The 26,668-nt window shown below is 45.4% G+C and overlaps 2 protein-coding genes and 1 pseudogene across 6 annotated transcripts in view; 2 read left to right on the top strand and 1 right to left on the bottom strand.

The window, feature by feature from the left end:
* The window catches only part of Mppe1 (metallophosphoesterase 1), a 19,126-nt gene extending 7,611 nt beyond the window's left edge, over positions 1 to 11,515 (top strand). For 3 of the 4 annotated variants that reach the window (XM_031365924.1, XM_031365922.1, XM_031365923.1), the window contains 8 exons: positions 1,236 to 1,344; positions 6,024 to 6,127; positions 7,422 to 7,496; positions 8,450 to 8,558; positions 8,693 to 8,761; positions 8,839 to 8,961; positions 9,626 to 9,766; positions 10,655 to 11,515. In XM_031365924.1, coding sequence (XP_031221784.1) covers positions 1,236 to 1,344; positions 6,024 to 6,127; positions 7,422 to 7,496; positions 8,450 to 8,558; positions 8,693 to 8,761; positions 8,839 to 8,961; positions 9,626 to 9,766; positions 10,655 to 10,837 — 913 coding nt within the window. In that variant the 3' untranslated portion in view covers positions 10,838 to 11,515. The remainder of the gene's footprint in view (positions 1 to 1,235; positions 1,345 to 6,023; positions 6,128 to 7,421; positions 7,497 to 8,449; positions 8,559 to 8,692; positions 8,762 to 8,838; positions 8,962 to 9,625; positions 9,767 to 10,654) is intronic. The other variant, XM_031365925.1, reaches the window with a different exon arrangement.
* Gnal (G protein subunit alpha L) overlaps positions 9,758 to 26,668 on the bottom strand; it is a 147,415-nt gene continuing 130,504 nt past the window's right edge. Inside the window, exons 10-12 of one of the 2 annotated variants that reach the window (XM_031365920.1) lie at positions 22,589 to 22,719; positions 18,273 to 18,340; positions 9,758 to 14,020 (exon numbers count right to left, since the gene is read on the bottom strand). In XM_031365920.1, the coding sequence (XP_031221780.1) occupies positions 13,874 to 14,020; positions 18,273 to 18,340; positions 22,589 to 22,719 (346 nt within the window). In that variant the 3' untranslated portion in view covers positions 9,758 to 13,873. The remainder of the gene's footprint in view (positions 14,021 to 18,272; positions 18,341 to 22,588; positions 22,720 to 26,668) is intronic. The other variant, XM_031365921.1, reaches the window with a different exon arrangement.
* On the top strand, positions 23,131 to 24,297 carry LOC116087773 (annotated as a pseudogene).

Raw genomic sequence — 26,668 nt, 5'->3', positions numbered from 1 at the left:
GTCTTCATTACTAAGGAAGAAATTTGGAAGAGTGTGGTGGTATTCTTTAGGCTCCACTCACCAACAGAGGGTGCTGGGCATTTTAAGCCATTGCCTGTCAGACCTAACACCTTCTAATGTCTATGTGATCTGAAATTGACTGGATTTATTGTTGCGATTTCTTTCTTTGTGTCCCTGTAACACTGAAGTTGAAGTCTTTTTAAGAAGGGGAAGCTTGACTTTTTTCGAGACAGGGTTTCTCTTTGTAGCTCTGGCTGTCCTGGAACTCACTCTGTAGATCAGGCTGGCCTCGAACTCAGAAATCCACCTGCCTCTGCCTCCCAAGGGCTGGGATTAAAGGCGTGTGTCACCACTGCCCGGCCTGGAAGCTTGACTTCTTAAGCTCTTGCCTCTCTTACCCTCTTGCTCTTTGTTCCACCTCTCTCTCCCTCCCCTCCCCCACCCCCTCCACGTGGCCATGGCTGGCCTCTGCTTCTCTATTCTTTTCTCTCCCTCTGCCTTTCTACAATAAACACCTTAAAACAGCAACAACAACAAAAAGGGATGCTTGAGATGCATTTGTAGGTCCAGAGCCTTTGTAACCTAAATAACAAGAAAAAAAAAGAAAAAAACAAAATCTGCATGCCCAACACCACACACACACACACACACACACACACACACACACACACACACCACACCACACACCACACACACATAGACACACATACAAACACACACATAACACACACATACACACACACATACACACACACCCCAGAAAAAAGAATCTTATACTGTAAACCATCTTCTCCGTGTGCTGTAAACCTACTGGACCTCTGGAAGCTGTTAAGCCCTTTCAAGTCCCTGGGTTCTCTTGTTAGACAGATGGCTTCAGGGCACTTGAGGGTGGGGGAAGGCAGCCTGAAATTCCCTAGATTTGATGAGATGCAAATCTATTGGTTGCAAATCAAGATTAGAGCCAAGGGAGACAGAGAATTGGGACCATTTAATTCACTTTTTATTTGGCTTTGCTATTAGTTAACCAACTCATTTATTTGTAACACATTCTCACTGTGTAGCCATAGTTTCCTGGAAAGTTGCTATGTAGACTAGGCTGGCCCTAAACCCATGGAGATCTTGCCTCTGGAGTGCGGGCATTAAAGAGCCACACTACCCCACACCGGGCTAATTCACCTTCTAGATGGCTAAGCAGGACCATAAGAAATAGACTAACTATTTTTTTTCCCCTCAAGGGAGTGGCAAATGGAGAGAGCTTTTCAGACAGCTCTGTGGCTGCTGCAACCAGAAGTTGTCTTCATTTTGGGAGACATCTTTGATGAAGGGAAGTGGAGCTCCGCCCAGGTAAGACCTGGGTTCTAATTCTGCCTCGAGGATTTTGCTTTGGCAGCTCAGACAGTCCCAGCTTGAGCTGGGAGTTTTTTTTAGTTCTGACGATGGGAATGTATAGCCCCCGTGGTCAGGGATGTCGCTTGCTGATGGGGGATGGGCATTTAACATGTCTGAGACCCTTTGCTTGCTCCCGAGGCCCCCAATACAGCCTATCTCGGAGATCCTTAGAGACTGCTCCACGCTAGTCTTGTGTTAGGCCAGGTAATCTTTTATTTATCTAGGATGGAGAGTAGGGGGTTAGGCTGTCACTATTTATATAATTGGAATGTAGCCCTGTAACCTCCTGGGGAAAAGTAGAAACAGGCAAGACAGTGTTATTTCACCTGTAACCAGAATGACGGGATAGATGATGAGATGGACAGTTACACTTCTTCTCTTCCTCTGGTGACACGGGAGATTGAACCCATGGCCTTGAGTGAGCTAGGCGAGTGCTCTACCATTAAGCTACGTTCCAGCTCCTAGCTTTATCCCCCTGTTTAGCTGTACATTGTGGGAATTAGTTACTTGCCACTGTACTCTGCTCTCCTTTCTTATGAGCGAGAGTGATGTAGAAGGAGCCACAGGGACCAGTGGGAGGTTCCCCAGCATCTGGGACCTGAGATGGGTGCCTGTTAGACGTGGGGACGACGCCCAGCTTTGCATAAACCAGAGAGCCGCTCGTGTGGTCTGTTTATTATGTTCTTAAGATAAACAAAGAGGACTGTTCTTGCTGTTGATTTAAAAATGTTCCGCCACTGATATTTTTTTTTTAAAGGAAGGGGTTTTTAATTGGGGAATATTCATGAATCCATTGACATTTGCCAGGACAGTCTAAAAGCTTATAACACAAAATCTTTGGGGCTGGGAAGAGAGCTCGGCAGGGAGAGGTGCTCTGCTGCCTATAAGGTGGAAAGAAAGAACCAGCTCTGACACAAAGAAATAAATAACTAAAATGTAAATGAGTTTTAAGAGGGCCTGGACTAGCTTTGGATGCGTTGTCTAAACCATTGTAATGTTTCTTTTTTTTAAATATTTATTTATTTATTATATGTAAGTACACTGTAGCTGTCTTCAGACACCCCAGAAGAAGGGGTCAGATCTCATTGCGGATGGTTGTGAGCCACCATGTGGTTGCTGGGATTTGAACTCATGACCTTCAGAAGAGGAGTCGGCATTCTTAACCACTGAGCCATCTCTCCAGCCCGTAATGTTTCTTATAATTGAACATGTGGCAACTGAAAAACCAGTGGTTTTCATCTTTCCTAATGCTGTGACCCTTTAATATAATTCCTCATGTTGTGGAGGGCCCCCAACCATAAAAGTTTTCTCCTCCTCCTCCTTCTCTTCCTTCTTTCCTTTAAAGATTTTATGCATATGAGTCTTTGCCTGCACCATGTGTATGCAGTGCCCTGGGAGGCCAGGAGAGGGTGTTAGATTCTCTGGAATTGTAGCTACAGATGCTGTGGGGATTCTAGGAATCAAATCCAGGTCCTCAGCAACAGAGCCATCCTCCTAATAACCTTTTATGGACTGAGAGTCAAAAACTTAAAGCTGACAAAATCAGGGAGGATTGTCAGAGATAAGACTTCTGTCTTAGAGTTTTACTGCTGTGAACAGACACCAAGACCAAGGCAACTCTTATGAGGACAACATTTATTGGGCTGCTTTATACGTTTTAGAGGTTCAGTTCAGTAACATCAAGGCAGGAACATGGCAGCATCCAGGTAGGCATGATGCAGGAGGAGCTGAGAGTTCTACACCTTCATCTGAAGGCTCCTAGCAGAATACTGACTTCCAGGCAGCTAGGATAGGGTCTTAAAGCCCACGCCCACAGTGACACACCTACTCCAACAAGGCCATACCCTCTAATAGTGCCACTCCCTAGGCCAAGCATATAAAAACCATCAAAACTTGTTTTCCTTGGAGCTCTCAAATGAGAGTGTTAAACCAGTAAATGGATCATCAGAATGTACTTGACTTTTGCAATTAACCCTTTTGTGCTGGTTAGGTTTTAGAACCTTGACACAAACTGTAGAGACTTGTGGGAAGAGGGAATCTCACTTAAGAAATTATTTCCTAGGCTGGGCAGTGGTGGCGCACGCCTTTAATCCCAGCACTTGGGAGGCAGAGGCAGGCGGATTTCTGAGTTCGAGGCCAGTCTGGTCTACAGAGTGAGTTCCAGGACAGCCAGGGCTACGCAGAGAAACCCTGTCTCGACACTCCCCCCTCCCAAAAAAAAAAGTTATTTCCTGCCCGGTGGTGGTGGCTCACACCTTTAAATCCAGCACTTGGGAGGCAGAGGCAGGAGGATTTCTGAGCCTGATCTACAGAGTAAGTTCTGGGACAGCTAGGGCTACACAGAGAAACCTTGTCTCGAAAAACCAAAAAAAAAAAAAAAAAAAAAAAAAAAAAAAAAAAAAAAAAAAAAAGAAAGAAAGAAAGAAATTATCTCTATTGGAACATTTTTCTTTATTACTACTGATGGAGGGCACGTGGCTGTGTGTGTGTGTGTGTGTGTGTGTGTGTGTGTGTGTGGTAGTTCACTATGGACAGAGCCACCCCTCGACAGATGATCTTGTGTTGTATAAGAAAGGTAGCTAAGGGCGCTGTCTTAGTCAGGTTTCTATTCCTGCACAAAACATCATGACCAAGAAGCAAGTTGGGGAGGAAAAGGTTTATTCAGCTTACTTCCACATTGCTGTTCATCACCAAAGGCAGTCAGGACAGGAACTCACACAGGGCAGGAACTTGGAGGCAGGAGCTGATGTAGAGGCCATGGAGGAGTGCTGCTTACTGGCTTGCTTCCCCTGGCTTGCTCAGCTTGCTTTCTTATAGAATCCAGGACTACCAGCCCAGGGATGGCACCACCCACAATGGGCTGGGGTCTCCCTCCCTTAATCAGTAATTGAGGAAACATCTTACAGCTGGATCTCAGGGAGGTGTATTCTCAATTGAGGCTCCTTTTCTCTGTGATAACTCCAGCTTGTGTTAAGTTGACACACAAAACCATCCAGTACAGGGAGCTTGTGCTTGGTGGCAAGCCAGTCATCATTGTTCCTGGGTGGTTGACTTTTCAGTTTCTGTCTCTGGGTTCCTGCTGCAAGTTCCCATCTTAGCTTCCCTTGCTGAATGACTATAACCTGCACACTAAAATAAGTCGTTCCCTTCCCAAGTTGCTTTGGTCTGGGTTATATCACAGCAGCAACAAACCAGGGTACCTACCAACTTAGTTCCTCTCGTCACTGAACTTGAACAGTAGTCTTCATAATCTACCTTATAATTTCATTCCTTAAAAGGAAATTTCTGTTTTTTCTTTTTGTTTTTGAGACAGAGTCTAGCCCTGGCTGCTCTGAAACTCACCATATAAACATTTTAAGTTAGTTTAATGGCTTAAAATTTCAACAGACAGGTGATCTTCTTGAGTTAGTCTCTGGGATGTTGGAATTACAATAGGCCCATGCCTGATCTTGGAAATTCTTCAAGATGAGAAATACATAAACTAGCTCGTGTTTATTTTACCTAATTTTGAAACTTAGTCATTGAGCCTTGTTACAAGTTACATTCTAGGTACAATGTGACTTCAAAAATAATAAAACTATAGCTGTCAGGTCTCTTGCACATCCTCTCCTCAATGACTTTCTTCTTCTTCTTCTTCTTCTTCTTCTTCTTCTTCTTCTTCTTCTTCTTCTTCTTCTTCTTCTTCTTCTTCTTCTCCTTCTCCTTCTCCTTCTCCTTCTCCTTCTCCTCCTCCTTCTTCTTCTTTTTTCAAAGATTTATTTATTTATTTATTTTTATGTGAGTAGACTGTAGCTGTCTTCAGACCCACCAGAAGAGGGCATTGGATCCCATTCCAGATGGTTGCGAGCCACCATGTGGCTGCTGGGAATTGAACTCAGGACCTCTGAAGAGGAGTCAATGCTCATAAATGCTGAGCCATCACCCCAACTCCAATGACTTTACTCTCTTTTTTTTTAAAAAAGATTTATTTATTATTACATATAAGTACACTCTAGCTGACTTCAGATGCACCAGAAAAGGGCGTCAGATCTCATTACGGGTGGTTGTGAGCCACCATGTGGTTGCTGGGATTTGAACTCAGGACCTTTGGGAGAGCAGTCAGTGCTCTTACCGGCTGAGCCATCTCGCCAGCCCGACTTCTCTTAAATCTATAATGTGGACACTTAATAAACCTAGCTCCGGGGAGAGATGGCTCAGAGGTTAAAAGCACTGGCTGCTCTTCCAGAGGTCTTGAGTTCAATTCCCAGCTAACACATTGCAGTTCACAACCAAATATAATGAAATATGGTGCCCTCTTCTGGCCTCCAGGCATACATGCAGATAGAACATTATATTGTATAATAAATAAGTAAATAAATCTGCTTCCTATGATTCTTCCCGACATTCCTCTGTGTCTTACGTCACCATCCTGGCTTCCCTGAGTGTGGAGTCCCTAAGTGGAAAATTCCTCAGTGTATTGTAATAAACTCTACTGTATTTACTATAGCTGCTAATGGATGTCTTGGAAAAAAGAATTTTGTCTTGGGGTGGGGGCAGGTTTGTCTTCTCCAGTCAGGACAGGATCGTGTTTCTGTCCTGTTTCTGGCAGAAGGAAGAGGGTTCGAGGTTCTCAGCTGTGGCTCTTGTTCCCTCAGGCCTGGGCAGATGACGTGCAGAGGTTTCAGAGGATGTTCAGACATGGCAGTCATGTGCAGCTGAAGGTGGTCATTGGCAATCATGATGTTGGCTTCCACTACCAGTAAGTAGTGTGTGAAAAAGGCGTGCCTGGAGACCGTTTGCTGAACCATTGGTGTTTTTTAAAAAGATTTATTTATTTTAAGTGTATGAGTACACTGGAGCTGTACAGATGGCCGTGAGCCATCATGTTGTTGCTGGGAATTGAACTCAAGACAGTCCTGTTCGGGTGTAATTCACAGTAGCTGTCTTCAGGCACACCAGAAGAGGGCGTCAGATCTCATTACGGGTGGTTGTGAGCCACCATGTGGTTGCTGGGATCCAAACTCAGGACCTTTGGAAGAGCAGTCAGTGCTCTTACCGGCTGAGCCATCTTGCCAGACCGAACCATTGATATTTTAAAGTTGCTAAAACTTTGGGGGAAGCCTTATTCCTGAAGAAATTTGCTTTCCATTAAAGTTTAAGCTCTGAAATGGAGGCTCCTTAAGGAATTAAAAAATCTTGGCCCTGTTTACACCTTTAACAAATATCTGGCCTGAATGAGTTGTATGCGACATGAGGAGAATTAACTTAAAATGTATTAATTAATTAATTAATTAATTTTTTTGAGACAGGGTCTTGTATAGTTCAGGCTGACTCAAACTTACTATGTTGACCAGGCTGACCCCAATTCTCTGCCTGCCTCTGTTCCCAAGTGATGGGATTAAAGGTGTCACTCACTCCACCTGGCTATGTTGAGACTCAGTCTTACTATGTAGTTCAGGCTGGCCTCAGACTTGCAATGTCCCTGCCTTCAACCTCTGGATTAAAATGTACATTTAGTGCCAGAGTATTTTAGAAGTCAGGCAACAAGTCCACATACCCTATGCTAGCTCACACTGTAGTGTGCTAGCTCATGTGCCACTGTAAGTACTTTCTGTACCTTAATTCCTCTCTTTTTCCTGTGTTACTTATTGTTCCACTGGGGTTTCAGGGAGCTAAGTAATTTTGCCCCCTCTCTTTCTTTCTTTCCTTCTCTTTCTTTCCTTCCTTCTTTCTTTCTTTTTTTCTTTCTTTCTTTCTTTCTTTTTTTTTCAAGACAGGGTTTCTCTGTGTAGCCCTGGCTGTCCTGGAACTCATTCTGTAGACCAGGCTGGCCTCGAACTCAGAAATCCGCCTGTCTCTGCCTCCCAAGTGCTGGGATTAAGGGCGTGTCACCAACGCCTGGCGCCCCCTTTCACCATAAACAGTGGACTTGACCTTTGAGTTTCAGTTGCCTGGGTCCAATTAATAATGCCAGATTGTAGATGTTGTATTTTGTGTTCATGGTAATTGACTTGACCTGAAAAACGTTTGTTTCTTTTCATAATTGGATACAGGATGTGCAAATACAGAATAAAGCGATTTGAGAAAGTGTTCGGCTCTGAAAGATTGTTCTCTCTGAAAGGAGTTAAGTGAGTATTATCTACGAATTCAGATGAAACTTCTTTTTTCATAGTGAGGCGCTGAGGGGTGAACTGTACACCCAGTTCAAATCCACTGTTATTCAAAGGTGGTTGTCACACGGTCAGACCCGTGTTTTGTTTAGCTTGTACCTCGCTTGCTGATTGAGGGTCACCGAGGGAACTGAGAATGGAAAACTTAGAACCACCCACAGCGAACGAGTCAGCCATGACTCCGCCCACTCAGTATGGGCGTGGCACAACTCCGCCTACGCAGTGTGGGCGTGGCATTCTAGCTGTACTGTCTTGCATTCAGCAGCGTCATACGTCCAGCAGCCCACTCTATACAGGTGCCTTTGTGGCTCTTTTTGTTTTGTTTTAGCAGACAGGATCTTTCTATGTTGCCCTTGCAGTGGGGGACTCCTAAACTGGGACTGCACCCACACCTGCACAGGTGATACAGGCTTAGAGTTTGCCCAAGGTTACACTTTTTTTTGTTTGTTTGTTTTTCGAGACAGGGTTTCTCTGTGTAGCCCTGGCTGTCCTGGAACTCACTCTGTAGACCAGGCTGGCCTCGAACTCAGAAATCTGCCTGCCTCTGACTCCTAAGTGCTGGGATTAAAGGCGTGCACCACCACCGCCCGGCTCCAAGGTTACACTTCTAACTGGATGCTTGATTGAGAGCTAGCCAGACCCCATGGCTTCTCTCATGCAGGATTTCCTACAAGTTACAAGTTGGTTCGGTCTTTCATTTGGAGTAAGAGAAACTAGAGCAGCTTCATCGTCTCTTGGATATAACGCTATTTTTGTTTCACTCGTATGAGCTCACAGTTTAGTTGGGGTTAAGCTGCTCGTGGGCTTGTTTCATTACACAATGGATGCATGATGTTTCCATGGTGACAATGGGACAAGGCACACATGTGTCCAGGGGCCTGACCTTCTCTGCCTGCTCCTGTCCGCCTCAGTTTTGTCATGGTCAACAGCGTCGCAATGGAAGGCGATGGTTGTACCATATGCTCTGAAGAGGAAGCTGAACTCAGAGAGATCTCTCGTAAGCTGAATTGCTCCCAAGAGGTAGGAGACGTCTGCGCTCACATCGCCCAAAGGCACCACAGTCAGGTGCCCTGGGTGTTAGTCACCCAGCTCTTCTTCTCTCTCCCAGTGGCAACCACTGGGATGGATGGGTTAACAAGGTGACTCCTGACCAGCAGGTGCAGGGATCCAGTCAGTGTGACCTTGAGCCTCGGCTCCCCTTGTCTGCCCCCGTGCTGCTACAGGTGAGCTGGGGGAGGAGACTAAGGGCCGCCACCCAGTGCTTCTGAGAATATCACTGACATCAGCTTCATTTGGCCAGCACTACCCGCTCTACCGGGCCAGCGATGCTAACTGCTCTGGTGAGGATGCAGCTCCTCCAGAGGAAAGGAGCGTCCCCTTTGAGGAGAAATATGATGTCCTTTCTCGGGAGGCCTCACAAAAGGTGTGTGGTGATGTGACCTCATGCCAGTGTCACATGGGGACAACAGCAAATGGACACAGAGAGCCTTTTGTGGTCGACAGCTGCAGAGAGGGGGGAGGGCTTTGACACCATCTTAGATTTCCGCTCAGTCTGTCCCCTTTCCTTTCTTTGAGAGATCCACTATTTCCTAATCTCAGTGAGAATCACATTTTCGGCTAATCTTTACATTAGCCAAATTTTAAAATCAACTTAAATGCATTGAACGCAAAGGGAATTTAGTCTAATTTTGGGGATTTAGTTAGAAACGTACTTTCTCAAGTACGTATATTTAAAAAAATGGACGCATTGTATATAACATGTAGGTATTATAACATAGAAATACATATTAAAATGTAAATATACAAATCTTAAATGTGAATGTAGATTTATATTTTAAATATAGATATGTTTGTGAAAAATAGTTATGAAACAAATTTATAAAAATAAAATGATACATATATGTATACATTTTGTATATATATTTGTGATGGGAAGAGTGGATTCTAAGGTTTTCTAGGAGGAGGGGGTCTGAGGGAAAACAGGCCTTAAGGATTAGTGTTTGAGAGGACTGAATGTCCTGGCAAAGCCATGGTGGTGTCACTGCCATTCAGCACTAATTGCCTACCTGTGTCTCCTTGGCTGCCAGCTGTTGTGGTGGCTCCGGCCTCGCCTAATTCTGAGTGGCCACACGCATAGTGCCTGTGAGGTGCTCCACCCCGGAGGAGCCCCCGAGGTGAGCGTCCCATCGTTCAGTTGGAGGAACAGAAACAACCCAAGCTTCATCATGGTGACGTAAACCTTTATTATTATTATTTTTTATCTGAAAGCTTTCTTGAGTATTGAAATCAACACAGTAATCAACTACTTAATGGCTGCAATCTGTAAAAAACACACAAAAGCCAGAAATAAATCGCTCTCTTTGCACTCTGGGTGGGTACACCCACCTGTCTCTCGTCGTCTGTCTGAGGACAAATAGGCAGAATGTGGCTTCAAGGCTGAGACTCTGAGGAACAGAGGCAGAGTCCAGCAAGTGCCAGTCTGTTTCGAAGGAAACAGTTGTCTACTCAGTGGCAGACTTCATTATCTCTCATTGTCTAAGCGTGCCAGGCACGTGGCAGGACAGAATCCCCGAGTTTGTAAAAGGTGTGGATGTGGTGAAACACCATCTTTGTTTCCATAGGTTCTGGCACCCAGTCTTAGGCTACTGTTTCATAGGCCCAGCTATAAAAAGGTGGGGACCCTTTGTGCTTTCAAGTTCAAGTAGGTGAAAACATTTGCTACCTTGATCCCACACAGCCTTCAAGGAAGAGCCTATGGAGGTGCAGAGGCACTTCTGGGCAACAGGGTGACTGCTCTGCTATTCAATGGGAGGGAAACGCTCATCCCTTCGTTCCTCTGATGCTTCTGGGTCTTCCTCTAGGGCTGCCTTATTGTGTGCAGAATGCATTTTAATGGAGGGGTCAGCATACTAGACCTTCCCGAGCCATATGTTTGGCTCCTTTCTTTTGTCAGTACTTATGTGGTCAGGGGTGACTTATGCTTGAAGCCCCTTGGTCCTGGGTAAAGAGGGCTCCTCCCTCCCAAACTCACATGAGGGAACCTAGAAGACAGCCTCTAGGTCAGACTTAACTCCTGGCACTTACCCAGCAGCATAAACTTTCTATTTCTCCCCCAGGGCAGCCTGACATCCAGAGATTACGCTCTCTCCAAGTGCTACCTCCCATTTGAGGACACGGTGCTGACCACGTACGGTGCAGCGGCTGGCTTCCTCATGATCCTCACCTTAGTTCACTTTGAGCATCTGCCCTCACTTCTTCTGTGTGGTTGGAAACTGTGCAGGTTGCGCATGAGGAGATGAAGAGCCGATGACTGTTGCATATGGTAATATGAATCAAAGCCAAAGACATAGGACTTCCAGCGGGGCTCCTATGAGTCACGGAGGAGAGCAAATGTTGCTTGTTTCCTACATACATTGTGGGGATTCTGAATCTTCAATGCCAGAGACTACAGAATTAATGGTTGACTGTACTGTTCTCACGATACAAAAATGGAACATGTACTCTGCAACAAATTCATCTTTTCATTTTATGAAATACATGTATAATCAAAGGCTCCATCTGTAAAGAATGTAAATGTCATGGACACTACCACTCGAACACGTGACACACAGCCCCTTCTTCCACAGAAAGGACCCAGCAGCTTTGGTGCACACTCATGGCTGTGTGTGCTCGGAAAATTTGGTTTTTCTCTGTTCTTCTATGAAGCGGCTCTCAGTTCCTTATAGATCATGAAGTTATATGCTCAAAAGTACAGACTCAATGAGTAGGACTAAATAAAGGCTCTTGTTTTCTTGTGTTAACAGAATTAGATTTTTAGGTACGTGTAATTTTCTTTCCAGGAGACCATGTTATCACATCTGAATTCAATGCCTGCTCATGATTAAAATTTGAAAAAAAATTGGGGAGGACATGGATGTTTGAATTAAAGAACAAGTGGTGTAATAATTCTGTCAGATAAAGCACATTCTTTTTCTTACTTAAGGAGTCTGGATCTTTTCTAATGGTTTAACATTATATTTCTTTTCGTTTGATTGAGCTGAGGTCTCGCGCATGCTAAGCACGTGCTTACATTCAGAGTTACGCATTCAGCCCCAACAAAACTTTTCAATAGTTGTTTAGCGAGCAGGGAACTGTTGAATAGTAATGCACACTATAGTATAAAAACCTCACGTGTGTGTGTGTGTGTGTGTGTGTGTGTGTGTGTGTGTGCAAGTTTTTCTTCTCGCTTTGCTTTGAGAGTGCAGGGGAACTGAAAGTCACTGTCATTTCATGTGTTGGTTCAGATGATGTTTGTTTGTTTTGTTTGAGACAGGGTTTCTCTGTGCAGCCCTAGTTGTCCTGGAACTCACTCTGTAGACTAGGCTGGCCTCGAACTCAGGGATGTGCCTGCCTCTGTTTCCCGAGTGCTGAGATTAAAGGTGTGCACCCTCATCACCTGGCTTCAGACGGAAGTTTTATGCAGTGGTAGCAAATGGCACAAGAAGACCGTGATGGGGAACTGAGGAATGTGCTGAATCCTTTCGTGGAAGAGCATCTCAGCTAGGATGAGTTTTTAGAGTTTCCTACAATGCAGGCTTATGGAATAAACTTGAAGCAACAGTAAGGAGATGGATGAGCAATGCAGGCTGTCACCCCTTCCTATCTGTACTGTTAAAACTTAATGTTGGACATCTTTACAGATAACTTTAAGCCTAAGAGAATGACGTCCCCCCCACCCCAAAGCCTCAGGCTTAGACAGAGTGAGCCGTGTTGTTTTCCAGGTGTCCTACCATAACTCAAGGTTGCATCTGCAGATCTTACACATGTGAGGAACAGCCATTTATTTTGTCTTTATATTTAAAATAAAGGTTTTTGTGGGGGCTAGAGTTATGACTGGGGATATGAACTAGCAGTAGAGCTCTTGCCTAGCATGCTCTAGGTGCTGGGCGCATCCCTAGCAATGCAGATAGAAAGACAGATGAGAAATAAGTAGCTTTGTAGTTTTCATCTTCAGAAGATGCCATCCTTTTGTCCTCAGCCATATACAACATTGATATCACTGTGCTTTCCTCTGACCAATGACTTCTTGTTTGGTGGACCGTGTCTAGAACTTAACTAAAGGATGGTTGGCCTGCTCCTGCCTACAGAATTTGAGGGGGCCATCAGAAACATTTCATCTTGAGAGGGAGGGAAAAAACCCCTTAGTACCCTGAAAAAAAAGAGTTGATTGTAATTTATGCCTTGGAAGTGGGTCATCCCAGTATTTGCAGCAGCTGAGGTTCGGGGCAGTGAAAGCGGGTAGCTGTGTTAGTTTCAGTGTCTGGATGATACTGCTGGTAAAGTGGGTGATCCTAAAAATCAACGAGTCTTCCCTAAGTACCATCCTGATAAAGATAACCTAAGATGAACAGGTACTACTTCACAGATTCCCCACTGTGAAGCAGCAGGCTGTGTGGACTACAAGCGGCTGGACACAGCTGAGACATGTCTCCTTACAGGTGTGGCCACCACCAAGGCACAGAACTCTACAAGGGGGATTCTTGAGTCGCCATAGAAAAGAGCATTACATCTTGTGGTCTGTACAGTTCAGTAAAGCAATGACAGAAAGAAGAGAGGAAGGACTATGCCCAGCTAGCAGGAAGGTGTAGAGGACCCCCCTTTTTTTTTTTTATAGACAGGACACCATTTGCAGTAATAAATGTGGCAGGTTGTCTGCCCAAGTGTAAAAGGCTCCAAGAAGTGCTCTAACCCAAATGCCCAAGGCTTAGAGCCATTGCAATTGTGTCTGGAAAAGTTCCCCTTGCTCCGCTACTGACTTGGGTCTACTCTAAGCCTTGGGCCAATGCAGACCAGAAGGGGCAGACACCTGGTAGCCTGACGTTTTATAAAGGGAAAAACCAAGTGCATGGCACTGTCTGGACAGTTTTGTAATCATGCTTGATAACTTGAAAACAATGTATTTCCCCCATTCACCAAGCTGTCTCTGATGATTCAACCCATCAACCATTCGATCAAAGAATAAATAGATTCCCACCCAGAGAAAATCCACTGCAGTATCACCCAAGTGAGAGTTGGTGGCTTTGCAGTGACACAAATTGGTGGTGGGAGAGACTGTTTTGTGAAAACAAAGTCACAGAACCAAACCTTGGGGAACAGAGGTAGCCAGAGGCTTGGTGGTCACATGTATGCATACCCAGGACAGGACAGACAGCAGCCCGATGACACTAGACACTCACTACGCCCTACCATGGCTCAGGGTGGACAGACACGCAGGCTAGGGAGATACACTGCCCCACGGGGTTGTCAAGAGGGAGGAGAGGCAGCAGTGAGGAGGAGGAGGAGGGGGTGGGTAGCCCTCACAAGAGTTCGTACTGCTTGAGGTGCATCCTCTGGATGATGTCACGACAATCGTTGAACACTCTGCGGATGTTCTCTGTGTCCACGGCGCAGGTGAAGTGAGGGTAGCAGTAATGTTTGCCGTCACCTGTGGCTGTGCTGATCCTCTGTAAAAAGAATGCTATGTTTAGGATGACAGGGCCCAGTGCAATCAAATGGGGGTATAGCTTAGGGGACACTTGATATAAGGACCAGACTGGACTTAAGGCTGACCGGCTGCTGTCTTCATAAACTCTATGGATACCAAGCATGTGCCAGAACAGACAAGCTTGTCTTTGCCATAGGCACTGAGTCTGAGCTGAAACATAGCACATGCTTTGGAGAGGGCAAGGCAGGCTAAGATTTCCAGAACTGGCCTCTGTCTATGTTGTTCTGGTGAACAGAATTCAGCTAGTAGAAATAAATTCTGCCCATTTATGTGGTAGCTACTGCAACTAGTGTCTGCCATTGGGATGGGGGAAGGAGCTGGTCTCTAACTCATCTTTAATTAATTTATATTTATTTTGAGGTATGGTCTAGCTATATTGCCCACACCAACCAGGAACTCCAGAGCTATAGGGCTCACAATAGGGCTGTGTTACCTCATGCAACTAATTTATTTATGTATCCACATGTGATGGGCTATATCTCAGTCATACATCTTCCTTCTCCACACAGGGACTTTGGCTGGCAGCAGAAGGTGTGTGTGTGTGTGTGTGTGTGTGTGTGTGTGTGTGTGTGTGTGGTGTCTTGGAGAAAAGTTCTTTGTTGTCAGTTGTGTGAAGCACAAGATTAAATGTGATCTATCTGTGAAGCTACCTGGGACAGGCTAGAGAAAGGTATTGTACTTCGAAACTTCTACATTGGATCTGAACCCTCCAGTGCCTCAGGATGTGCCTACATTTTGGTGACAAGATCTTTAAAGAGACAATTATGGTTAAATAAAGTCATTAGCTTGAGCTTGAGTTCCACACAACTGGGGTTCTTGCCAGGGGAGGAGGTCAGGACAGACATGCAGATGTTGACCACGGGGACACAAAGTGGGGATGCCATCCATGGGCCAAGAAGAGCTGCCTCAGTCAGCATCCATAAGCCAGGAAAAGCAGCTCAGAATTAGGTCCTCTGCTGGCACCCGATTATAAACATCAACATCTAGAGCTGTGAGGAAGCATTTCTATTGGTTAGGTTTCTCGTCTGTGGGATGCTGGTCTACAGGATGTAGTTTTGGCAGCTCCCCAAGCCCCAGCAGAACCATGCACAGCTTTCTAGCTACCCATGGCCACTGGAAGGATTCCAGGGCCTCCTGTCCAACATCTTTTGTCTGCAAAGCATCCCAAGACACAGAAAAGAGGGAGCTGTTCGGACCACAGAAAGAGTCTTGGGGAAATGTTCATCTGGTTATGAAACTTCTCAGAGAGGTCAGAGTAGATGGTCATTTGCCCCGTGAGTATGTTTGCCGCTGGGGATGAAACCCAGAGCCTCAAACATCACGAGGTTGGCAGGGTATTCTCCTATTGAGCTACCCTGCCGTAGCTTTTCATTTTGAGGCTTAAGGACATAGACATGCATGTCCTTTGGCCCTAAAGCTCCAGGCAGGGTATTTGGACAGTATGTAGAGAACAAGTATGTGCGGAAGGGATAGGAACAGATTTTCTTCTATAATTTATTAGCTTGTCCCTGCTTTGACTACATGTAGGGAGCGAGTTGCTACCAAACGGAATCTAGAAACTTCAAACCGCCTAGATCTCTCATTGAACCTGATTCATCCACTGTTTTTCGTTAAAAACAAAACAAAACAAAACAAACGAACTTGTCAGTTGAATCGGACAAGCCTTACCAGGTGCCTAAGCCTGTTATCCCAGTACTCAGGAAGCATGGGAAGTCAACTTTGAGTTTGAGGTCAGCCTAGGTTATGTAACCAGTTCCAGGCCAGATAGAGTTACATGGCAAGCTCATGTTTCAGCACATAACAAAAAAAAAATAAAAAGGAGATCTGGATAGTTTTGTGTAACTGTGGCCTATCTCATGAGACTTGAGGAGAGGGCGCTCCAGATCAGAAAATTCTAAACTGAGTTTGTCGAACATGGGTGCATAGTCTAAGAGACACAAGCCTGCTATAATTCTGAGTGCCATGACACAGCAATGGGCTGGGGATGTAGTTCAGTTGACTTGCTTGCTCCGTGCTTTCCTGTCATGCACCCCACAAAACATGGTGGTGCATCCCTGTTATTCCAGAACTTGAACACTAGTATAAACCTCTTAGCTACTATAACCTGTCTTGAAGACAGATTCACTGCTGATTTGGGGGGATAGAGCTGCTTGCAGTGACTGGTGGGACCCTGTGGGGTGACTGTCTGGTTCTCCTGTTCCCAGCCACCCAGTCCTAAGTTCTTCCTGCTTCTGGAGGATGGCTTCTCCTGTGGGAGGGGGTCTTGTGTGACATAGAGCCATGTCCGGTGCTGTCCTTACTTAGCGGCTTCAATGACTGAATCTCTAGCTAAGGAGAGGGTGCATCCTGCATGTGGTTCTCTCTCATAGGAGACTTCTTCCCGAATCTACTCCTTCTGTCCAATCCACCTTCTTCTCTTCAAAAGAAACTCCATTCACTTTATCCTCCCCACTCCTTCTATATCTTCCCTTTAGCCTCCCCAAGGCCTGAATTGCCAAAGTCATTATATCATGCTGGAATAGCTTTGGCACAGATGGAGCAAGCACTGAAGCCCCAGTTTTGCAGTTTGCCTGCTGACTCTGCCCCGAAGCTGTGAGTTCGAACTCTGAACTATTTAAGGCCACATGACTGCCATAGGCCAAGTCCCAAGTCAAGTCAAGATGTGTGCTATTGCCTCTGGACCCTTACAGCCCCTGGCTGGCAAACTGCATCCAAGCTGGGGCTTGTTCTCAGTCGGAGAAGACAAGGGTTGTCCAAGGCTGGAGTGTGCATTGATGAGGCCATAGATCTTTTTAAATCCTCATTTTAAATGCCCAACATTAGGATTGTTAACTTTTAGCTCAGTTATAATAGCATTTTACGGCTTTTTAAAAAATCTGTCTTTATTTTATGGCCTTACATAATTAAAAGAACCTGCTGATTTACTACAAAATATATTCCTTTACTTAAATGATTTCCAAGCTCCATATGATGGCATAGGATTGCTCCCTTAGCTACTTGGCAGGCTAAATTAGGAGGACCGCAGGTTCAAGGTGAGATGGGAGAATTTAGTGAGATCCAGTCTCAAAAAAATTGAAAAAGAATCAGGATGTATCTCAGTGGTAGAGTGTTTACGTAGCATGTGTGATGCTGTAAGCGGGCATTAGCATGATAAATTCTCCAAGAGTCCAATCACAGAGAGAAAGCTCTCTGTTTAACCTGGCAGGTCTCCAATTCAGTTTTAGCTTTCCTCTTCTGTCCTTCTCTAGGGACGGGATTGGAGCTCAGGGCTCTATCCATGCTGCCTTAAATGCAGTCTTGCTGAACCACACCCCAGGCATGGACTATTTTCTAACTCACCACATAGTTTTGGAAAGGAAACCTATCTCAGGGTCATGGTGGTAAGGGGACAAAGGGACATGTGGGAAAGTGTGGACCATCTCTGCACTGATGGAGCGAAGATGCTCACTTATCCAGAAGTGGACATCTGTCAGCATCTGCACTGCACAGAGAGTCTTAGTAGGAGCATGCTCTTGGGGACATCTTGGCGGTCCCAGTTTTTTAAACCACTAAAATGTTCAAACCCAGCTACACAAAATAGGTTCCAAAACTGTAACAAATGTGTAGGGCCTGCTGACAGGCACCCGGAATCCCAGAGGCAGAGGTGAGAGGACTATAATAAATTAGAGGCCAGCCTGGGCTACATATACTCTATCTCAAGAAATCAAGGACTAGCATGTAGTGCAGTGATATAATGCTTGCCTAGCATGTAAGATCCTGAAAATCAAAACAAACCAATACACCAAAAAAAAGCATATAGCGAATGTGGTAAGTTGAGGAAGGGAGGGGGGCAGAACTGGGGCAAGTTCATTTGCATATTATTCTGCTAGTGCTTTTGAATGGAGGAAGCAGATACTAGGTCTCAATATGTGCACTTTAGACTCTGCAGAAGGACTTGTTTCTGTTTGGAAGACGCATGTGAACGGTGTTACTTGCTGGTCCCTTCCAGGTATCCTGGGAGCTTTATGGAACCGGGTGAGAGATCTAACCTATCCGAGGTCAGTGCGCTCAGGTTGGGGTTTGAGGATGGGAAGTAGGGGGTAGGGGAGGGTAGGTGCTTCTCTCTTGGCTCATGATTTTGGGAAACAGAACACGAAAGGATAATTAACGAACTGCAGGGAACAAGGTAACCATAAGATGGCAGAAAACAAAAGGGCAAGAAAATCGCTTACCAAGAACAGATCCCGGATAAAGAACTTGGCTCTTGTAACTTTGGGATCTTCTCCCGCATCTGGTGTTGCTGTCAAAATTAAAAACGGAATTTTATTTAGCTGATGGGAAGCAAAGATACGGAAGTGTGGCAATGCAGAAGGAATCAGCTATACTGAGATGGGTATACCCATGGGTCTATTTATGGCATTAACATACACGTATGACAGGGCAAAAAATTAAATGTACTGTTCCTTTCTTCCTCCCCAAGCAGTTTAACTCTCATAGAGCTCTGAGACGACATCAGTTGTCTTTGGTCTGAACGCTGTGTCTTTTCTTCTCAGATTGTCTTCCTCATCGCAGTGTCACCAAGTGAGACGACCCCATTACAAGGGGCTCTACCATGATGGGGGGGGGGGTAGAGCACTCATAAGAAAGAGATCTGGAAGAGCTTGTTGGTGTCTTCCACCAGCTGAGGACACAGAGCTCAGTGAACGGAGTGCGCTTCCTCGGACTCCACATCTGCTAGTCCCTTATTCTGGCTTTCTCAGCCTCTAGAACTTTTGTTGTTTACAAATCACCCTGCCTAAGGAATTTTGTTAAAGCAACCGAGACAGACAGGGTAGGGCTAGGATCACCTGCTCACCCAGGCATCTAACTAAATCCTGACGGCTGAGCCCTCCCCTTCCATTTCCTCTTTCAAGTTGTGGTAGAGAAGAAGGCCTGTGCAGGCAGGTGGATTTCTGAGTTCGAGGCCAGCCTGGTTTACAGAGTGAGTTCTGGGACAGCCAGGACTATACAGAGAAACCCTATCTCGAAAAACAAAAACAAAAACAAAAACAAAAACAAAAACAACAACAACAACAAAAAAGCCTTGAGTTTACTAGCCACTGCACAGACTCACGCTGGGGGCCCTGGAAAGTCTACTGTATGGAGACCCTCTGGCTTTCGATCCAAGCATGACCTGGAACCTGGGTCTGGTGACATCTCTACCTTTGGAGATACTCTGACCATTTATCTGTTGGGAACTGGGCTTTTTATTGAGGGCTGATTTATAGGTCCTAAACTGTACATATTTCAAATGTACACATTGATACATTTTGACATGTACTGGCCTATCAAATTATCACTGTGATCAGAATAATGAATGATCCAAATAACAATGTACCAACACCCTCAGATATGTCCCGCTTCCCTCTGCAGCCCTCTCTTCTCATTCCCGAACATGCAAGTATGATTCTGGCTCTATGGATGCTGTATTTCCTATACTTTACATGGCTTGAGTCCTCCTGGCTCAGATTTCGTTCACTCTGTGTAATTACTGTGCATTTCACCCATGCTGCATGGACCCACACTTTCTTGTTTTTCTTGCTAAGTCCGAGTTGAGGATCACCAAACTGGATGGTGAATCCAGGCTACCAGTAGTCATTACCCATGCCAGGGAGATCTGGGTGCCCTGGGAGTCACAGGCAGACTGGACATATGGTACCAGGTGAGCATCGATCATTGGGCCTGGCACTGTGACTGGAGCTAAGATCCCTTTAGCTGTCACAATGGATCCCTTTGGTGTTCTTTGGCAGGGCAGCTCTGCCTCTTCATGAAGAGCTGGGTGCCACTGGGGCTGGTGCCCTGTGATGGGACACGAGCAGATGAGTTTGTGCTTTAGAAAGATGGCTGTGCCAGAAATCCAAGAATGCTCCGGGAAGGCAAGTAAACACACACCCACACACCCACACCACACACACACACACACACACACACACACACACACACACACACATACACGCAACATCACAAAGGCTGAGCTGGAAACCGAATCACTGAAAAGAGGGGCGTGAGGTGAGAACCACACCTGGAGATGTGATGTTTGGAGGAGGCGCCACAGAACTCAGCTGTTGGCTGGACTAGAATGTAGTCAGAGGCAGGTGGCATCTGGAGAGAAAGCAAGACAATCTCCTGGGAAGATGGAGAAGCCAGCTACAGCAACTGAAGCCATGCTTGGACAGCTCTTCCAAGAACTGTGGCTCAGCCTGGGTCAGCAACTGGCCAGACTGTGAGGTGAGATCTGAGTATGTCCTGACATCAAAAGCGCCTGAAGCTGGGGGTGGTGGTGGTGGTATACTCCTTTAATCCTTGGGAAGTCAGGCGGTGTCAGGTGTGTGTGTGTGTGTGTGTGTGTGTGTATGTGTGTGTGTGTGTGTATGTGTGTGTGTGTGTGTGGGTGTATGAGCAAGTGCATGTTTATGAGTTGAAGGGCAGACTGATCTATCTGCATAGTGAATTTCAAGTCAGCTAGATTTACATGGTAAGGCACTGTCTCAAAAATCAAAACAAGAACAAACCTCCAAACTAACCAAAGAACCACATGAAACAGAAACAAAGTGGTTGCAGTCACGGCTGGTGCTAACCTAACAGGAGATGCTGTGGCCAGCCCAGGCTGGCGCTAACCTAACAGGTGATGCTCTGGCACGCCCAGGCTGGCGCTAACCTAACAGGAGATGCTCTGGCACGCCCAGGCTGGCGCTAACCTAACAGGAGATGCTCTGGCACGCCCAGGCTGGCGCTAACCTAACAGGTGATGCTCTGGCATGCCCAGGCTGGTGCTAACCTAACAGGCGATGCTCTGGCCAGCCCAGGCTGGCGCTAACCTAACAGGAGATGCTCCGGCCGGCCCAGGCTGGTGTTAACCTAACAGGCAATGCTGTGGCTGGCCCAGGCTGGCGCTAACCTAACAGGAGATGCTCTGGCACGCCCAGGCTGCTTGTTGTTTGCTACAAAGAAGAGGCTGTTCCCTTTAGATAGAACAGGAACTGTACCCCAGGCCCTTTCCCAGGATCTGTTGATTTTTACAAGGAACTACCCTGCGGTCAGGGCTGTTGTGAATGGTCCCATGTCACCTGTGTCACTCAGGATTTTCCTAGGAATGCACTAAAGTTGAAGCTCCCAAGATGATAGGTAGAGGAGAAGAAGAAGAAGAAAAAAAAAGGTCCGTAAGGAGCAAAGACACTTCATGCTAGCCTGAGATCTCTCTACCCTCAATAGTGGTAAGGACATGTGGTCCCAACTCCAACTCTAGCTTCTAGAAACCTTCATTCTGTTTGACTTTATCTAGATTATGGGCTCACATTTTTAGAAGTGGTCCTACTTTCCCTTTAGCAAATCACTCTTAGAAACTCCCAGAGGCATAGCACACACAGAAAACTAAAAGCACAAACAGGAAGTGGGCCACAAACTCTTTGGTGTATATTCCTCCCCTTAGCACTGGACCCTCCATCTCTGAAGGCTGGTGCAGCTGGTCACCCAGTGGGCGCCATCAGTATTAACATCAAGTGTCATGCGAGCTGTAGAAGTGGGTGACAGTATAGGTGTGGACACCAGGTGATGGAGGTCTGTCTTGCCTTCACAACTCTACCTGTGTGGCCTAGAGCAGGATCCATTACTTCTTTTGCTCTATGGCAGTGGCTCTCAATCTTCCTAATGCTGCGACCCTTTAATGCTGTCCTTCATGTTGCGACGACCTCCAACCATAACATTATTTTTGTTGCCACTTCATGACTGTAATTTTGCTACTGCTCTGAATTGTAATGTAAACATCTGCTATATAGGAGATCTGATATGTGACTCCCCCCATAGGGGCCACAGACCACAGGTTGAGAACCATTGTTCTATGGGGAAATTAACAGAAGCCACTACCTAGGGTTACTAGATAGGGCTTGAATAATATGCCTGGTCACAAAAGATCCAGCTGGTGATATGAGAGAGCTTACCTAGGGAGACATAGTCACACATTCAAATAGCCCTTCCTTGTGTGGCACAGCTTTAATGGAAAAATGAAAATCTGAACCACTCACAAGTAAAATCTCATGTGGGATATATGGATATCAACGAAGGATCCTTATTCTGAACACATAAGATCTCAAATATCCCACATCTAGTAACCTTTCATGTACTGACATCATACTCCAAGTGGAAACTCTCACACCGGGTTTCATGTTACAGGCCAGTCAAAACCCTCCTGCTATGTATATGAAATGAATACCAACACATTTCAACATTCAAGGAATTTTGGGCTTGATGAAGTATGGGTCAAATCTCCTAGATAAGCAAACATTCCAAAATTCAAAAAATTCTAAACTCCCTAACACTTCTGGTCCCAAGCATTTTGGACTGGGTTACTCACCCTCTACTCTGGTACTTGAGGAGTGGGCAGCTGAGAGGGGGTTTAATCGGAGGCTATTTCTTAGATTCATCAGACATCTCTGATTTACAGTTACAGGACTATGAGGAAAGAACACCTGGATCCTTCAATTGTAAGTGAGACTGTGTCTTGACGTCTTACCGTCTTCAGGGACAGTATAGTTGGCATACTCCGGGAAGTAGTCTTCAATTTTTGACTTCCCTGCCAAGACTTTTTCTGCCAGCATATCTTGTTTGTTCAAGAACAGGATGATAGAAATGGTTCGTAACCACCTAGAAAGAATGAAAATCCATATCAGTTTCACAACACCAGTGTACGGAAGTACCGATTACAACGATGTAGCCAGCTTAAAAGGGAAGTTCAAATGACGTGGTTTAGTGGCAGGTGCTTGCCCAGCTGAGGCATGGAGTTCATCCCCAACATCTAGCTCTGCAAGACAGGGAAACAAAAAGTTGTTGGGGGAGTGGGCCAACGCTGTCATCTTCTCGCTACGTTTGATAGATACCATTATTCACACGCTCTGTACCAGCAATGACAAAGCCCTTCAATGTATCAGTTCACTCTTTTTGATGTATGTCTGTGGGGACATTCATTGATTGGTAACAAAGTAGAGATCTAGGAACCAAATAAATACACTTGGCCTTTTGTGATGTAAGTGGGGGTTTATGGGCCAGAAAACTCCAGTGTTAAAATGTTAAAAGTTAAAATGTTGTTAAAAGAGCATGATCCTGGTTCCCGATCACAGATAACGCGATCCTGGGTTCTCGGCCCACAGTCAACTGCCGGTGGCTTGGTGCTGCTGAGGATCAGGAGCGCGCCAGGTCCTACCCACGGCTGCTGGGAGGGTTCCCTAGACCGAGGCGCGGAAACGGGGTGCCTCGGCCTCCCGCAGTAGCGAACGCTGCGCACCTGGCACGATGGGTGCCAACGGGGACCAAGAGATGGAACTAGAAGCTTTATGATCTATTTATGAAGGAGATGAAAGTTTTCGGGAATTAAGTCGTTTCGTTTCAATATAGGATGGGCGAAGACTGGGACCTCAAAGCCTTCCTGATAGAGATTTCCTGGATGGAGACATCTGACCGCAGACGCCTCCGGTCAGATCTATGAATGCCTTTATTTATTTATTTATTTATTTATTTATTTATTTATTTATTATTTATTTATTTTTAGCAACACCATCTCCTCGGCTGTAAAGCAGAGCATCTTAGCCAAGCTGCGAGAAGCAATAGAAGTCAACCTTGGCACGACCACGACCTACACACTGAGTACGCTAAGGACAATAAAGAGCAGTTCATGGAGAACCATCATCCTGGGAATTCTACAACACCTGAGCCAGTATCATCTCGGTTGAAACCAGCACAGCCCCCTCAAGTAAGAAAAAAGACAAGAAGGAACAACTTTCCAAAGCTCAGAAACGCAAGCTGGCAGATAAAACAGATCATAAAGGGGAGCTCCCTCGAGACTGGACCTGGGCTGGATGTCGTGAAGCCTTTAAGCAAAACTGGCTCTAAAGATGATGAGGAGCAAGCATCTGCGGCCAAAGTAAGAGCAGCCTTTGGAAAGCGGCCTGGTTCAGCATCTCTCCTTACTTTTTTTGGTCTGGTACTGAATGGTTTTTTACAGGACATGTTCTTTTGTGTGTGTCTTGAAAAATGTAAGTGGAAAGTCCATGAAGAGGTTTGGCTGTCATAAATTATCTTCACAAACTTGCCTTAATAAAAGGTCAAAGTGTAAAAAAAAATGTTGCTAAAGTACCAAATGATCCATTAGCCAATCATGAGGCGCTTAATTAGCAGCCAGTATGGCGCTTCCTTTGCCTCATCTCCTCTCAGCACACAGGAAGATGAGCAGAACTGGATTCCCCACATGTTATATGAGAAGCTAAAGGGATGAGGCCCAGGAACAGAGGTGGTGAGGTTAGGGAAACTGAAATCTAGCCAAAAGGCACTTAGCTGCCAAATACACAAAGCCCTCTGAAATCACACGAGCTGGCCACAAATGTGAAGCAACCCATTTCCCCATCTGATTCACTAGTTCTGCTTTTTCTTCTACGTTTGTAATTTTTGTAGATACTACACACATGAGCTTAAGTTATAGAGAAAAATGTACATAGGATCAAATATATTATATCAAATAATTACTATTAGAAATTTTATAACTTTTAGGCCTAGAGATTTTTATTCTCATGCATATTTATAAATAAAGACAAGATTATAATTTTTTTCAGGATTGCGTATCAGACCCAGAGCTTTGTGCACAAGCAAAAGCTCTCCTACTGACTGAGCTACAGCTCTGGTGCCTGATCCACCCTTCTCTTTCTTTGAGGGGGGTCTTACAACATTGAATTTATGGCAACCCTGCCCTGCTTCCTGCATGCCGGGCTTAGAACTTTTAATCTTTTTTCCATACTGCAATAACGTTCATGTTTTGCAGTGTTGTTCATGGACAGCCCTTCCAAAGCATGCTTCTGCATACCTGGTGCTTCCTGGCTCTATCAGCTGACTACTTGAAAGATATTTATTCAACAACACAAATCTTAAATTTTTACAAGAATACTTACTTAATGTGTGCTCATGTTTTGTCTGTATGTATAATTGGTGTACATGGCCTGGTGCCAGCAGAGGACAGAAGAGGATGTCAGATCCTCTGGGATTGGAGTTACAGTGACTAAAATTACAGTTGCCATGTGGGTCCAGGGAAAGTTCCAGTGTCCTCTGGAAGAGCAGCTAGTGCTCTTCACTGCAGAGCCATCTCAGACAAATATTATTCAAGGTCAACTTTTATTTTCCTTACTCTATAGTGATTTTTTCCCTTAATAATTTATGAGAACCTTGTTTTTTTTAATTTTTATTAGATATTTTCTTTATTTACATGTAAATTTTTCCCTTCCCAGTTTCCCCTCTAAAAAACAAAGAAACAAACAAAAACAACAAAAACAAACCCCAGCTGCCTCCCCACTCCCCATGCCTGCCACCCCACCCTCTCCTGTTTATTGACCCTGGCATTCCCCCACACTGGGGCACAGAACCTTCACAGGGCCGAGGTCCTCTCCTCCCATTGATGATTGAATTTGCAATCCTCCACTATACATGCGCTGCTAGAACAATCAATCCCACCATGTGCAAACCTTGGTTGGTGGTTGAGACTCTGGGAGCTCTGAGGGGACTAGTTAGTTCATATTGTTGAGAACCTTGTTTTTAAGTGCATGAATCTGCAGTAGAGTGTGTGTTGAACATTCCTTTCTGACATAATCACTTCTGCCCCCTTGGGAGTCTCAGAATATCAAAGTTATAGCTTTGAGAGTCCATCTTGTTATCAGTGAACATTCCAAATTGGGTTCTTCTTTTTAATAATTTATTTTATTATTTTAATGGACGTTTTGCCTGCATGTATGTCTATGCACCACATGTGAGCCTGGTACCCTTGGATTTCTTGGAACTACAGTTGCAGATGGTTGTGAGCTGCTATGTGGATGGTGAGACTTGAACCTGCACCCTCTGGAAGAGCACTTAACCTCTGAGTCAACTCTCCACCAACCTCCCCAACCCCCTGACCCAAATTGGATTCTTAAAAGAGAGCAACCAACCAACCAGGCATGGTGGCACATTCCTGAAATCCCAGTAACTCAGGAGGCTGAGGCTAGAGGACCAAGAGGGTAGAGCCAGCCTGGGAGGCGCTGGGTCAAAACAGCAAACAAAACTAATTTCAATTCCAGATATAACTTGAGACTTTTAGAACAGATTGAAATCATCCCAAACAAGCACCCATAAGAGCTCCATCAGAGAATACTCCCCATGGTAAGTCTGTCTATCAGATGGGATGAAAGAATTATTGAAGATTAGGATTTGTGATGGTTTTTAAGTGCTTAGCCCAGGGAGTGGCATGATTAGAAGGTGTGGCCCTGGTGGAGTAGGTGTGTCACTGTGGATGTGGGCTATAAGACCCTCATTCTAGCTGCCTGGAGATCAGTATTCTGCTAGCAGCCTTCAGATGAGGATGTAGAACTCTCAGCTCCTCTTGCACCATGCCTGCCTGAATGCTGCCATGATGATAATGGACTGAACCTCTGAACCTGTAAGCCAGCCCCAATTAAATGTTGTCCCTATAAGAGTTGCCTTGGTCATGGTGTCTGTTCACAGCAATAAAACCCTAAGACAGGATTTATAAGTGTGTGTGTGTGCTTGTGTGTGTGTGCACCTGCGTGGGGGGGGGGGGGGC

The sequence above is a fragment of the Mastomys coucha genome, unplaced genomic scaffold (assembly GCF_008632895.1).
Source record: "Mastomys coucha isolate ucsf_1 unplaced genomic scaffold, UCSF_Mcou_1 pScaffold13, whole genome shotgun sequence".
Classification (NCBI taxonomy): domain Eukaryota; kingdom Metazoa; phylum Chordata; class Mammalia; order Rodentia; family Muridae; genus Mastomys; species Mastomys coucha.
Note: the sequence above shows the minus strand (reverse complement) of the source record. Positions and strands in the feature narration are given on the sequence as shown.